Genomic DNA, 14,757 nt, shown 5'->3' on the forward strand with positions numbered 1-14,757 from the left:
GTTTACCACTTTCCTAGAAACTAGAACTAATAGAAAGTTGAATGCCGCCGGACGCATTGAGATTCATTGGAAACCTTCAGAAGCATGAGCATTTCCGTAAAACTGGTTCCATATTTTCGGTCAATCATGTTTGTATTTTAAATCGAGTCGAGTCTAGCCTTAGAAATACGCGTATCTGTAAAAAGATACAAACTCAAGGGGGATTAAAAGGTACGTAAATTTTGTTTTTCATCTGCTTATTAAATTCTTACCATTGCCTCATGCCAATGAATGATATAATCAGAAGCGATAAATGGTATTTAAACTGAAAAATCACAAAACTTATCTATATATTTTAGCACAATTTATCCAATTAATGTCAGTTTTTCAAAATAGTAGGCTTTGGAAATTTGACATCTTTAGTTTACAGCTTAAAATAACGATCGACTTTGCCGAAGCAATCATATACCTACATTTCCATTCGACCGAAATGGTTTGACATAATGAGTCTGGCGCTTAGGGCGTTTTTGTGAATAGCAAATTTACAAGCAATTTAAAAAGCAAATGGTTATGCGCATTTGGGTACCAGTAAACCAAAAGAATGTTTATGATTATGTTAAACTTTTGTGTTTATATTGTAAAACTATTACACTGTCATGTAAAACAATTTTGAACCTTTTTATAAGCTTGGCATACTTTCAGATCACATAGAAAAATATATTAAATATCATATCCTTAGAAAAATTAGACATGAATGCCCTGACTTTTCGTAAGTGGATGACGTCGAAAACACCTGCCCGAACTTGCCCGATCGCAAGAATGGCCTATACGCAATATCCATGTTTTTTGAAAATTTTACTTCAAAAATCCAACAAAATTTTATTTTTACCATCAAATTTTCACCAGACCTGCTTTATGTTAATTAATGATAAAGTCATAGGCAATGTATGGCATTTCAATTGGAAAATTGCAAGCAAAATCCAAATATTTCGGTTTTTAGCACATTTTTTTAAATAAATGTCTTTATTTCAAAAATAGTAGGCCTTGGAAATTTTACGTCTTCAGCAATTATTTTCAGCATAAAAAAATGATCAACTTTGCCGAAGAAACCATACACCTACCCAGATAACCACATATCGTATATTGATGTATGTTGTTAGTTGTATAGTAATTTAATCTAGATCACAATCATAAAACTATCTAGTTTGAATATACATATTGTTGACCAAGAATCTTGCGTGCGATCAAATCCGATTTGAATTGAAATCATAAAAATAAGTCACTTATGATGCTGAAAATTGTCGAAAATTGTTATAGGTTTAAATGAATGAATTCGTACAACATATCACATTTTGTCAATTTATGCATGATTCTGAGCTCATTACTTGGTTTGGTAAGCACTTATTTCAATTACACATTTCATCGTAAATTGTTATAATTGAATCAAAACATCATAAAGCGAACAACGCATCGCTGTAGCTTTTTCTGGTTTTATGGTTTGTTTTTATTAAATATCGAACATTATGCTTGAATTCATTAACAAAAACAAAATAACAAAAATCAAGAAACGAGGAACATATAGTAGGCTGCTTCAAAAATATCGCAAACGTTTCAAACAAGCTTTCCGTAATAATCCGGCTACTCAAGAAGTCAACAGCGCATTAGGGGAACCTGAAACCTTTCACCGACATGATCCCGGAAATGTCGAGAATATTGGAACAGTTATGAATAATCGTGAAATTGTTGAACATACAGGTATAAATATGTCCATAATATTAGACGTGAATATAGCGCTTATATCTAGCTATTATCCGTAGAGAGTGAAAGGAAAATAGTTACTGATATTAGGAAATGGTCGGCCGAAAACAACATTCCACAGACAGCTCTAAAATCATTAATAGATGTCCTTAACAGCAACCTTCAACTTGATTTACCCAAAGACCCACGATCTATTATGCGAACACCCAGGAATGTGGACATCCGCCCTATGGGAGAAGGAGGACAATATTGGCATCAAGGACTGGAGCCATGTCTAAGGAGGATTTTCCGTGATATCAGGACTGATACGTCAATTTCGATTAATATAAACATAGATGGTCTGCCAATTTACAAAAGTACAACGAAAAACTTTTGGCCTATTTTATGCAACATTTACGAGATTCCTAGTATTGCACCAATTGTCGTGGGAATATTCTATGGCTACGGAAAACCGAAAGACGTAAATGCATTTCTCAACCCGTTCATCGATGAGCTACTAAAAATATTAGAATCGGGAATCATCATCCATGGACACCGGCTCTCCATACACATCCGCTGTTTTGTTTGTGACACCCCCGCTAGATCTTTTATTAAAAATGTGACAAACTTCAATGGAAAGTATGGGTGCATCAAATGTACGACCAAGGGACGATTTAGCCAGTTATCGAGAACAATGACGTATCCGGAGTTAAATGCCCCTCTAAGGACCGATAAGGAATTTCGAGAAAACCAGTATCCTGATCATCAACGAGGATACACACCACTTGTGAAACTACCAATCGACATGGTGAACGACATCATTGTTGGTGACTCATTGCATCTACTTGAACTAGGAGTTATGAAAAAAATGATAACTAGTTGGCGAACAGGTTCAATGTCGATGAAAGCGAAATGGGGTTCTTTTCAGAAAAAAGAGATATCAGAATATCTTATTCAAGTAAAATTTCCTGTCGAGATTAATCGAAAAATGAGATCACTAGAATTTGTCTCGCTGTGGAAAGGTTTGGAATATCGACATTTTTTAAATTACGTTGGTATAGTTATACTTAAGGACCATCTCCCTGAAAAATTTTACGATCATTTCCTATACCTTTTCTGTGCTGTAAGAATTTGTTCTGCAGAAAACTATGCCAATCTGCTACCGGTTGCACGATCATTAATCATTGATTTTATCGAAGACTTTAAAGCACTTTATGGTACTGAGTTTGTATCTAGTAACGTACACAATCTCTGCCACATAGTGAGTGAGGTTGAACGGTTCGGACCATTGCCAACATTCACCGCGTACCCGTTTGAGAATTATATGCATTCTTTAAAAAAAATAGTACGAACCGGTCCGAATCCATTAGCACAAATAGCAGCTCGGATAATTGAAGCAGCCAATTCAAAAAGTTCTGAAGGTGCTATTCATCAGAATCATGCAACAATAGCAGAAAAGCAAGGAAGAATAATCTTGGCAATCAAAAATTTCCAACTAAGCACAAACTTTGAAGACAGATGGTTTCTCACAAAACAATGTGAATTGATTCGCTTTAATGACGTTTCTAGGGATAAGGCAGATTTATTGATTTTCGGGTCGCAAATTATTCATAAGTATGATTTTTTTCAGAAGCCATTTAAATCATCTCATATTCATATTTACATTGCTAAAGTAAAATCAAGTAACTATTCAAATACCATGCATTTCAATATTCATGATGTGTTTTGTAAATTAGTTCCTTTACATAGAAAAGAAGGTATTGTGTTCATACCACTACTGCATACGATTCAGTAATTTTAAAGTGATTCGTCAATGAAATAAAAATTAGCGTAATGAAAACGCGGGTAACCATATTGATTTTAAAGTACATGAATAATACATTGATGACGACAGTAGAGAAATACTTTACGACTATCTCCCCATGTGGGATGCTAATGGGTATCACACTATGCATCACGATTGGAACCGTACGATATAAAATTTCGATTACAGTCAGGTCTCCTATTAGAGGCTGCCACCCACTTTCACTCAACAAACACGCCTGAACCTCGCATTTTACAAAGCGAAACTATTAGCAAACATCTTATTACAGTGACCATTAAATTCAGTGGTGTAATTAAGAAGCATTCCAATAAACGAAATTGCATTGAACAGAAGATTGCTGTACCAGCCTACATATACATGAGTCTTATAGGAGTGCGCGTAGTAGGAATGAGCGTTATAGGAGACCCGACTGTACTTTCTATAAATTATGGAGACACATGGTAGTTTGTAGTTCTAATCATTTTCACAGCATCATTCTCAGTGCAATCGACGACACCACTAAAAGTCTGAAACGTACAGATGTATATTTTGTAAAAATATCAATACAAAGTACAGTGAACTCTCCATGAGTCGATTAGCGTTGAGTCGATGTTCCATTATTCGTTATCCATTGGTATCATACAATGATGGTTGCCTCCAACAGCTTTCCAAAAAATATCTGTTCCATACTTTCATGAGTTGTTCCCTTCAATATCAACTCATGGAGGATTGACTGTATACATTATCAGTTTGTGTTATCGTTACATTTATTATGATTTTCCTGCCAAAGTTATACAGTGGACTCAAGTAATGTATAAGCATGTTTTGTACTGTGTCACTTAGACATTTACAGTGACTTAGTAGTCAGTACTTACAAAAAAAAAGATAAATGTAGTTCATATCGAAACTCTAATAAGAGTTGAACAAATAAAAAAAAAACTTCGATTTTCGATCTTCAAATGTTATTTAAATTTGAAATTAGCTGGAATCTGAAGAGATTTTTTCGTCGCGCTCCAGTCCTGCAGAATCAGTTTCATATTCGTCGCTGTTAGAAAGTTCGCCCGACATCCGTGCGTCATCAGATGAACACAGATCATCAGCATCGGCGGCATTTTGTTCAACTGTGGCTGTTGCTTTACTGGAGCGTTTTGGTCTGCATGCTGATTTCCGAAGCCGTCGACTAGTAGATCGAGATTTGCAGTAGCGAAACAGGCGGTTTCGGCAAAATAACTCCAATTGCTGCGCAGTGTAGGACGGATCGCCAATTCGTACTATATCACCCAAAAGCTGAGTGACATTACCGTATTCACGGAAACCTCTCTTTGCTTTATCGCTTCGACTGATTCCTGTCCATGTCATCTTCGTCCAAAACTCACGTGAAAACAGGCAGTCTACCACAGTATAGCAAGCATTGTTGCCTTTTTGGTTATACGCATTTGGAATGATTATTTTTGAGAAATACTCCAACTGAAATGAATTAATAAACCGTTATTGAAACCGAGAAAAGCATGCAAATTATGATTGTACACACATAACGCCGTTGCAATTCTTTGTTGTTGAGTTTTATATTCCACTTCGCTAGCTCATCTTCGTCATTTATTGGCGCATGATTTTCCACGGAATCATCTGGGACAGTCTTTGCAGAGTCATCCTTAGCTTGTATCTCAGACAAAGCTGCATAACGCGCGAAGTTGTTTTGGAACGCATTCTCGATAGATTTCTCGACAGTTTGTTCTATGAACACTTTCAGGTCAGCTTTCATTTGCTCGTAGCTCATTGATCCTAGAAAATATTAAAAAAAACTTCAGATTTACTCAAACTGAAATACTCAACTGAACCATATAGTAAATGGGTTATGGTTCGCAAAACCGACGTAAGCGCCATTGACAATTTAAGCATTCTAAATACATTATTCAGTAGATGATTTCAAATAATATGATTTGATATGATCAGGACGTTTGTTCTAACCCTAATCTAGATGCCAGCGTGGCAAAAATCTTAAAGAATTCGTTATTTGTCGTTCAAATACCATAACTTAAAATATGAAATGACGCTTACGTCAACATTGCGGATATGGCCAATGTAGTCATCCTATTAGGGGGTTATCAACCATCAGCACACGTACGGTTGTCTAGTTCTCGAGATTTGTGGTCTTGAAAATTCGAGGTTTGGATTCATCGAAATCTTCACGTTAAGGTGTAGATGCAATGAAGCTTAACATAGAAATATTAAGAGCACACATCTAGAGAACCAAACAATATTTGATCGATTTGTCACCATTGGCGAATGACAAATCGATGATGTTTTCAGCGTGAACCAGACATTCGGGTTCATTAGTTTTGTGCTTTTATGATTGTAGTTGAGCCTATTTACCTGCGATTTGTAAACCAGAAATGTCGTTTTCGTCTGAGGGCTGAAGATAAACAATATTTTCATCCTGAAAATAAATTTGATTGGCATCCACAAGCGTTGTAGGAGACGTTCCTAAAAACATACTTTTGAAAAAGATGTTCTATGTTTTTGATATATTGTTATATATTACCTCCAATCATTTTACTCGATGTTGGCCACTGATCAGTCTGATCCATAGGAGCTTCCATTTGATTTTCTTGAGCCAAGTGTAAAACAGTTGGCATAGTGTCCTGCGTAGGTGCCGCCAAAAATGATGTTGAATGGCGGATATCCGTAACAACCTGAGCCGCTTCAGCTGCAGGGAATGGCATATCATGGCTTGCTGTTGAATCTACTGTTTTACTGGGAGCTTCACTGGATTCGCCTGATGCACGCAGGATTGTTGTTGGCACGGAAGGTTGCAGTTTGCCGGCATTGATGACTCTCACCTTTGGCTGTGCTGTTTGGGACAGTTCAGTAAGAGGTTGGCGGTTGAATTCTGTAATTAAATAAATAACAATAAAATTAAAAAATAAACAATCTCTTTTGGAAATGAAAATAAATAGGAGGTACAACTAGGGCAGAGGTAACTTACTGATCAGATAATGTAAATAATAATTCGAAGAGCTATCTAATCGATAAATGCTGTTAATGAATCGTTCATAGATTACGTAACGCAACAGGGGGAGGGAGGGGGTATTCCGTAATGTTACGATCCAAACAAAAGTTTTAAATTTTTCATACAAAAGCTGTTACGTGGGGGAGGGAGGGGGTCTAAAATAAGCAAATTTTGCGTTACGTAATATTTGAATCATCCCTAAGACGTATTAACTCACCTTCAATCATATCATTGTAGTTCTTCTTCGCCGATGCCTTCGGTTTTTTGGCAGGCTTGAGCCGCTTCTTCTTACCGTCTACATCGGAGACTTCTCGCTTGGACAGTTCTTCTGCCGCTTCCTCTGCAAGGCTGATTTCCTTAAAGCGGCCGCACACTATCGCCGGAATTTTCTTAGTGGCTCCTTCGAACGTTCGTCCAGAAATTCGTAATTGTTCAATTTTTGCATTTGCAGCTCTTGGCCACAACAAGCAGCTCTTTTCAACCCATTTTGTGGGGACAGCCATCACCTTGAATTTTTGGTTCTCAATAAACTGAACGACGGTGTACATCTGTAAATGTAGTAAAATGGTTATTGTATTATATACTTATTATATAGTTGTTTGCTTACCTTTGCGCAAATTTCTTGAATGCGGAGAGATCGATTTTCATGGAAGCAAGCACTAGAATTTCCGAACGGTTCCGTTTTGTTTACTTTTTTATGAGCTGTCTTAACATAGCAGTGGTGCCAGTTCCAAAACCGCGCATCATTATGGTTTATTTTTTAAGCTGATGCAATTGTGGATAATTGTAGGTGTAAAAATGTTTCAAATGTTTTAACTACACTTAAATATGTTTAAGAGTATTATTGTTATGAATTTTAAGTATCTTATTCTTGAAAAATACTAAATTCTCCTAATGTTCAAAATTGGATTCACAATCAAATTTGTTATATCGGCAACACTTTCTAAACATACTTAAGGTATCGTAAAACAGTTCGAGCAAAATCAGATTTCATCATTTTAATGTCTCATAAAAATCGGTTATATGAACACAGTAAATCATTGCTTGAAATATGATTTCATGTGGTATAACAATAAAGTCACTTCCGACCATTGAAAATGATATCGTTTAAAGTCAATAAAAAGTGCATGGGATATCGTATAATGATGACAATATCTATTTTTAGCTACAAAAATCTACATTAAGAACTGCAGTAATCACACAGTAATACATATGAGGTGTTTTAGTTTGGAATCACTTTTCATCACGTACAGATATAGCACAGACGGATTACGCGATGCCAGCACGCAGTGAACGAGGGTTCAAGTCCAGGAACATGAACGAATAAATAGAAGTGGGTTGTATGAGCGAATTGTATAAAGATTCATAACAATCTACTGAGTTACTTAATATACTAACGTTGCACCTATTGATAGTGTATTAATTTATTTTCAAAATAACAAAACAAATGATCGTATATTGTGCTGTTTTTTTTGTGAATTAAATCAAATCAACCAATACATCAATAAACAAATGAGATCGTAAATATGAATGCATTCAGTCAATTCCGTATCAGTAGAATGGACATGTGATGTCGTAAAGACTATTACATGGAGTCACTTATTTTTCTGATGCGTATATCGCCTCCACTTTGGTGCGTACATTAGGTTTATGTGTATTATATACGATTTAGAAATACTGCATATTTATATGGATATTGTAAAATATACGGACCAAAATGTTTACTGGGTAAACTGCCATTTGACCGAAATGGCATTTCAGTCATTTATGCGAATAACACTAAAATATTTGACTTTATCTCAAAACATCGGCCTCATTGAAAGGATCATTTTCGCTGAAGACACCAAACGTCTATCTCTTCATTCCGAAGAACTACAGATTGTTTCCGCGTTTTTTCAATTTTGCCCCAGTGTGCCCCGGTGCTAAAAAGTTGAACCACTGTGGTATTTTTGTCGACTCTGCGAACGTCAAACATGATCTCAAGTGTCAAGGTTCATTTATGGATCCAAATTTTAAATTAAAGTTTTAATATGATATATCCGTTATTTTAACGGGAAAAAATGCTAAAGTAGTTGCAGTAACATGCTCTTTCGTGTTATTAAATGAAAACAAGATTTCATTAAAAATTTTAGGACCCTATTCTTAAGGTGAAGATGAATCGAAGCCAAGCATCAAATTTTCAAGAGCACAAATGTGGAAAATCGAATATTCGTTCGAGATGAAAACTTAATCGAATATTTCAGGCTTCGACTCTTCTTCACAAATCTTTACAAATTTGGATATGCCATACGCAGGGCCGCATTAAAGGGGGGGGGACTGTGATCGAGGGGGCCATGGAAGTATTTATCATTTGATGACTCTCCCCGGTATTAACTACAATTTTTCAAAAATGTCGAATGTGACTGTTATGCACTTATGGGCAGAGCATTGCCCTCACTCCGGAAGCACTGATGATGACGAGGACGCATTTTACGAGCAGCTTGAACGCGAGTACAACCGCTGCCCAAGCCACGACGTCAAGATCATCATAGGAGATTAGAACGCTCAGGTTGGTCAGGAGGGGTTCAGGCCGACAATTGGAAAGTTCAGCGCCTACCGGCTGACGTATGAAAACGGCCTACGACTACCGTGGTGAATCAATATCCAGACGGTACCAATATCCGGACACTCTTGTTAAATACAATGATTAATGATGAAAAAATTTACTTAAATAAGTATTATAGTGGTAAATTTTATCCATATAATATCTAATACCATTCTTTTTGATCATTTTACAATCATTCGTAATCTAGTAACCATTGCCCAATAATTAATAATAATCAAAACAAAAATAAGTCATTCGTGTTGGACGTGTTTTTTCGCATAGTGAATCATTTCGGTAGAAGTGGCGGGGAACGTGCGTTTTCATTTAGCAGACAGTCTTGTGTTTGAATTGGATTATTCACAACCTATTTTGAATATAACAGTAAAACAAACTCAAACAAACCATTCTAAAGCATTGTATTTTACATCTGTGAGGCGGATATTCGAAGGATAAATCTGAAATAAATCTTGAAAACACTATCAGTCAGGTGTTAACAGTGATTAGAATGCAGTTTTATGCTCAGAAAAGCAGAGTGACTCAAGTATTTCAGAGGTTCTAACCACAAGCGCCCAACCCCATATGTTCGGATGCAGTTGAGGTAATTGAACCAAAAATTTACAACCATTCAATTTACATAAACATTATAGATCAGATTCCTGCATAAAATGTGTATAAGTGTGACATAAAATTAAATGAACATACACTTATTATGGAATTTCATGCAATATTGCATAATGCAAAAGCCGTGTCCGGATTTGATTCACAAATGTCAACAAATTAATAGCAAGTTCTGGTGTAAAACTATGTGTAGCAAAAATGAACTCAAATCATATTCGATGAAAACTGGTTCAAAACGGAGTTTGAACATATGTCTTAGCTCAAGCGTCCGGGTATTTATTCACCACGGTAATTGATTTCGCCGCCTCCAAGAATATGGCCATTCGTAGCACTTACTTCCAGCACAGCCTTTCATACTCTGACCACTATCTGGTGATGGTTAAACTTCGCCCAAAACCCTTTGTTGTTAACAACGTAAGGTACCGACGGCCGCCGTGCCGCGAGCCGAGATGTGCAGGGATAAGGATGGGAGCATTCTGACGGACGAGCGTGAGGTGATCGAAAGGTGGAAGCAGCACTTCGACGAGCACCTGAATGGTGCTGAGAGCACAGGCAATGAAGGGCAGGACAACGGAGGAAATGCCTTCGTCAGTACTGCGGAAGATGGAAACCAACCAGCCCCCACTTTGAGGGAGGTTAAGGATGCCATTCACCAGCTCAAGAACAATAAGCTACTGGTAAGGATGGTATCGGAGCTGAACTCATAAAGATGGGCCCGGAGAGGCTGGCCATTTGTCTGCACCGGCTGATAGGCACAATCTGGGAAACAGAACAGCTACCGGAGGAGTGGATGGAAGGGATAATATGCCCCATCTACAAGAAAGGCGACAAGTTAGATTGTGAGAACTTTCGACCGATCACCATTCCAGATCATCTTCCGTCGTCTGCCTGTCCGTAAAACGAGTTCGTAGGAAGTTATCAAGCCATCTTCGTTGATGACCGATCGACAACGTACCACATCTTTATTGTACGACAAATCCTTCAAAAATGTCGTGAATACCAGGTCCCAACGCATCACCTTTTCATCGATTTCAAGGCGGAAAAAAAAGGCGGCATACGATAGAAGGCGTAAACAGATATTCATACAGCTGTGTGTTCAACAAAAACACCCAAAGTTTCAAAAACTGTTGCAAATGACGAATAAAGCTGATGTTCAATACGCCTATGAATGCTGATAGTAGTTCCAAAACATGCTCCAACCAGGCGATCATTGCGGTGAATGATAAAGATTGTATTCGGGTTTTAAACAGGATTCAAAAATAACTGCTACATGTATGTCAGTTATTGTTATTAACATTACAAAGTTCCTCTCTTTACCATTCGAAAAACGAGCATTTCAAAGACTTCCCATTCGAATTGACCAAATTCACGCGGTTGCCTATTGCAGCGTAGGTAGGAACGACATCAATTTGTTGCTGACCAATCACAACAATTGCATAGTAGAACCGATCGCCCGCTATCCAAACACGTCAAGCCCATCTTTCACGCCACCTTCTGAACCAACTGCGCTATCCATACTAAGCTGAAAAGCTTGCAAGCTATGGCGCGCGAAGACGTTGACGGATCGACTGCGATGGAGCGTGTAAGCGAGTATGATTAATTACTGATTAAACTTTAAATTGAATTAAACTCGAATAAATTTCGCACCATCATTCCGCAAGCAAGCGCGAGCGTGAATTATCGATGCTAGTGTTTTTTTTTCTCTCTCGGCTCAATATGAAGTGGGCGGTTGCAGCTTTCAGGCAGGCAAGCAGTAATTGACGTGGCGAAAGAAGCCAACGAAAATGGAAATTGAAAATAAAGCGAAAACCATTCGAACATGTTCACCCATATCTATCCACCAAATCGGATGTTCATTGCGCTGCATATCGAATACCAATGCAGTAGCAGAGGTGTTAGAAGGGGATTTCTGGAAGAACAATAGGGTTTCTAGAGTGTAGGTCACATTTCCATGTAATGGCCTTTTTTATTGTGTAATCAACCATTTTTTGCATTAAACTTCAAATAACTCTAAAAATACGATTTTCGTAATGTTTTATTTTTGGAATAAAAGCTGGAAAAATGTGGATTTATTTAAAAACAGATTCTGCAGTAAGGTTTCTACTATTCCGAACTATTTTTTTCCAAACCTTGTGAAAGTAACTAATGTCGATTGGAAAAAGTGATCCAGAATTTGGCTCTCTGATTCTCAACAGCTGCATAAATCCATCATCAATGATAGAAAATGGCGAACATGTTTGCTGATTCGAAAAAAAAAAAAAACAAAATAAAATGCTCGCGAGCATCAGAGTGTTCATTTGCTCGCATCTGTAGTGCTCGCGAGTGAACGATGTGATACATATACGTGTTCGGAGCTCTTGGAAAAAAAAGAAAAACAAAACAGTTATTTCTCCTCCTACATTTCTGATTTTCAAGGGGTTCACTCCAAACTGGTAGTTTACTGTCAAATTGAAGGATATACAACTGATTTGTCTGTCAAAACAATACTAAATCACGCCTTGATCGATTACTCGCGAGCAATTTTGCTGTCTCTTTTAGTGTGTTCTCCCGAGAGGGCAGGTGCGAACTTACTCACACCAAGCCTGTTCACGAGTTTGTCATGTTTGTTTTGCGTTGGTTTATACTCAAGAGGTGTTTTTGTGATCATCGATGGTAGCACATCACAAAATAAAACATACGAATTAATGTGTTTGTCGATGAATTGTTGTGAGAGCTGGATTTGTAAATTGGTGGACGGTTTCCAGCTATTAAGGTAGTATTTAGATAAACGGTCCTAGTTTTTTCTTAGAGTTCTTCCATACAAAAATGTTTTGTTACATCCTTGGCTACTATTTGAAGGGTGAGCCAGCTCTTATTCGTAACCCCAACCACTCTACGCCTCTGATCAATACATTTCACACGTGAGTGATGATGGTCGGTTGGAAACGGTCAATAAAGTAATCAATGAATTGAATTGTTCGAAACCGAATGACAGTCAACCGTACCGATACCGTAAAAGCGTACAATTTTTTTTGCTACATCGATCCATTCAACAAAATCATAGTTGCAAATTTGCCATTTCAACGTGCGATATTTAATGATGGTTGAATTATTAGCTGAGTGAGTGTCTCAGCTGTTGAAGGGGGAGGCGTTAATTTATGCTAATTTGCTAGCAACGCTTGTTAACTCTATGTGAAACCACTCAATCGTTGGGCTTCATCGCGGAATTTCAATGCGGTTGACGATTAGTCTCTCGTGACTGCAAAATGAGGACGCGTGTCAGATTTGCATCGTTTTGGTTTCGGATCTGCATATATGCTGTTGCGTTAGTTTTAATTAGTGTAAGTTAGGGCTAAAGTTTGATCTTAGTAGAATATTCATTTTTCCAGAAAAAAATGGTTATATAGAAACAAATACTACATAGTGGACCTTCAACAATTTTTCTTTTACTGTGCTCCATAAAACATTGTTTGAAATTTATAGTTTTAACGTCAAAATGCAACAAAAAGTCATCAACTTTTCCAAATTTCATTCAATTTCTATAATTCTTGTAGTGAAAACTCAAAATTTTGTCCTACTCGAACTTTTGCCCCACTTTACTCTACCACTTAGGGCAGCAAGTAGGCAAGAAAACACTGACAATTACTGCACTGGGCATTCCAGTGCCCATTGCGTGCCGAAATTGTTTTAATTTTAATAAAAATAAAAGCTAACCTTGGTATGCAAAAACACCTGAACAGAACGTTATACGTGCCAGCAGTGCCAAGTGGTCGAGGCGTTTAAAACTGGACTGGGGCTCCATATGTAAACCGAGCACCTCACCTATCCTATCTCCCATGTCAGGTCAGGTGTTGAAGATTGCAGTTGCGGCTCAATTTTTTTTTTAGTTTTTCCAATTATTTCATGTTCTATTAATCACGCAAACGCCGCCAAGAGAGGAAACGTGGTGGCGAAACAGTTGAACACAGGTGTGTGATGCAATACTTGTTGTGGATAAATGCACGGTCTACATGGTTCGTCTGACCGGTAAATGCTAATTGGTGGAAATTGAAATTCTAGCTTTCGATAAATCGATTACCGGCTTGTGCTTCTGACCTACTGCTAAGTTCAATGGCACATGTTGAACATATTGAGAACGTGTACTGGTATCTGGCTACAGGGGGATTTATACATGACGATGTTAATCCGTGATAAATCGGAAATGGTTTTGCACGGAAGCGAGCCATTCATAAAATATTATCTCAAAATCACGTGACGCAGCAGACGTGATCTGACCAACTATTTATATAGAGCATTTCGGTGCTCTCAGAATATTGGCCGCAAAGTTTGCTCGAATTAATTTTGGAAGCTTCCACCTGGAAGCACCAATCTGACATTGAATTCTCTTCGGTGACGACAGATCGATACCAATAGAGTCAGTCCTCTGGATGCGTTTAAATGAAAATCGGGCTTGAATATGCATTAACAAGGCATACGACAATGAGGTTGTCAAATGCACATACGCCAATGAGATCCAATGTATGAAAAACGTCTCGAGAATATAGAAGTGTCTGTGAGCAAAAAATCGAAGCATCATCTAGTCCAGGTGTTTTGATACAAATAAAGAAGCAAATGGTTCTGCTAATCATGGTCAGTATTTCCGAATTGAGTTAATTCAATAAAAGCAGGAGATCTTGAACTCCATTAGAGAAAGCAAGGCTTCCTTTCAAATCTTGGATTAAGAAGATCGCATTGTTTTGTCGGAGGCATTAGTTTTCAAATGTTATTCATTTATTTGGTGCTACATTAATTAACTTGATAAAACATCGCCAACAATATTTCGCCAAATATTTAATGAATTCTTGTTTGATTTAATAATACGAAAGAGCATGTTCTTGCAACTACTTTCAAATTTTTCCAGCTCAAATAACTGCTTCAACATATTTAAACACTAATTTTAGAAATGGTTCCAAATATGAACCTTGACACTTTTGATCATGTTTGACGTTCACTTTGTCGACAAAAATGCCACAGGGCTTTTAGTGAGTAGTGTTGGATCCGTTGAAT

At 37.4% G+C, this 14,757-nt stretch overlaps 3 protein-coding genes across 12 annotated transcripts in view; 1 reads left to right on the forward strand and 2 right to left on the reverse strand.

Moving 5' to 3' along the window:
- The window catches only part of LOC5572723 (myosin-IIIb), a 396,695-nt gene that overhangs the window by 152,068 nt on the left and 229,870 nt on the right, over window positions 1-14,757 (reverse strand). The gene's annotated exons all lie outside the window — the stretch shown is intronic.
- LOC110678452 lies at window positions 1,115-4,146 on the forward strand. Its single transcript, XM_021851367.1, has 2 exons — window positions 1,115-1,734; window positions 1,797-4,146. Exons 1-2 carry the CDS (start codon window positions 1,503-1,505, stop codon window positions 3,509-3,511), a joined length of 1,947 nt encoding a protein of 648 aa, XP_021707059.1. The 5' UTR covers window positions 1,115-1,502; the 3' UTR covers window positions 3,512-4,146.
- Window positions 4,323-7,251, reverse strand: LOC110678453. The gene is made up of 6 exons (XM_021851368.1): window positions 7,138-7,251; window positions 6,748-7,078; window positions 6,063-6,410; window positions 5,894-6,004; window positions 5,052-5,302; window positions 4,323-4,987 (listed from the first exon to the last, which is right to left on the reverse strand). The coding sequence occupies exons 2-6, from the start codon at window positions 7,076-7,078 to the stop codon at window positions 4,499-4,501; spliced, it is 1,530 nt and encodes a 509-aa protein (XP_021707060.1). The 5' UTR covers window positions 7,138-7,251; the 3' UTR covers window positions 4,323-4,498.

This window comes from Aedes aegypti, chromosome 3 (genome assembly GCF_002204515.2).
Source record: "Aedes aegypti strain LVP_AGWG chromosome 3, AaegL5.0 Primary Assembly, whole genome shotgun sequence".
Lineage (NCBI taxonomy): Eukaryota > Metazoa > Arthropoda > Insecta > Diptera > Culicidae > Aedes > Aedes aegypti.

Bases quoted from the DNA above. Each gene is read 5' to 3' on its own strand.
- LOC110678453 (XM_021851368.1), bottom strand. From the start codon at position 7,078: ATGTACACCGTCGTTCAGTTTATTGAGAACCAAAAATTCAAGGTGATG. The intron at 5,303-5,893 runs GTAAATAGGCTC...AATATTTTCTAG, and splicing joins TTCTGGTTTACAAATCGCAG to GATCAATGAGCTACGAGCAA. The intron at 4,988-5,051 runs GTGTGTACAATC...AATTCATTTCAG, and splicing joins AAGAATTGCAACGGCGTTAT to TTGGAGTATTTCTCAAAAAT.
- LOC110678452 (XM_021851367.1), top strand. From the start codon at position 1,503: ATGCTTGAATTCATTAACAAAAACAAAATAACAAAAATCAAGAAACGA. The intron at 1,735-1,796 runs GTATAAATATGT...TATTATCCGTAG, and splicing joins TGAAATTGTTGAACATACAG to AGAGTGAAAGGAAAATAGTT.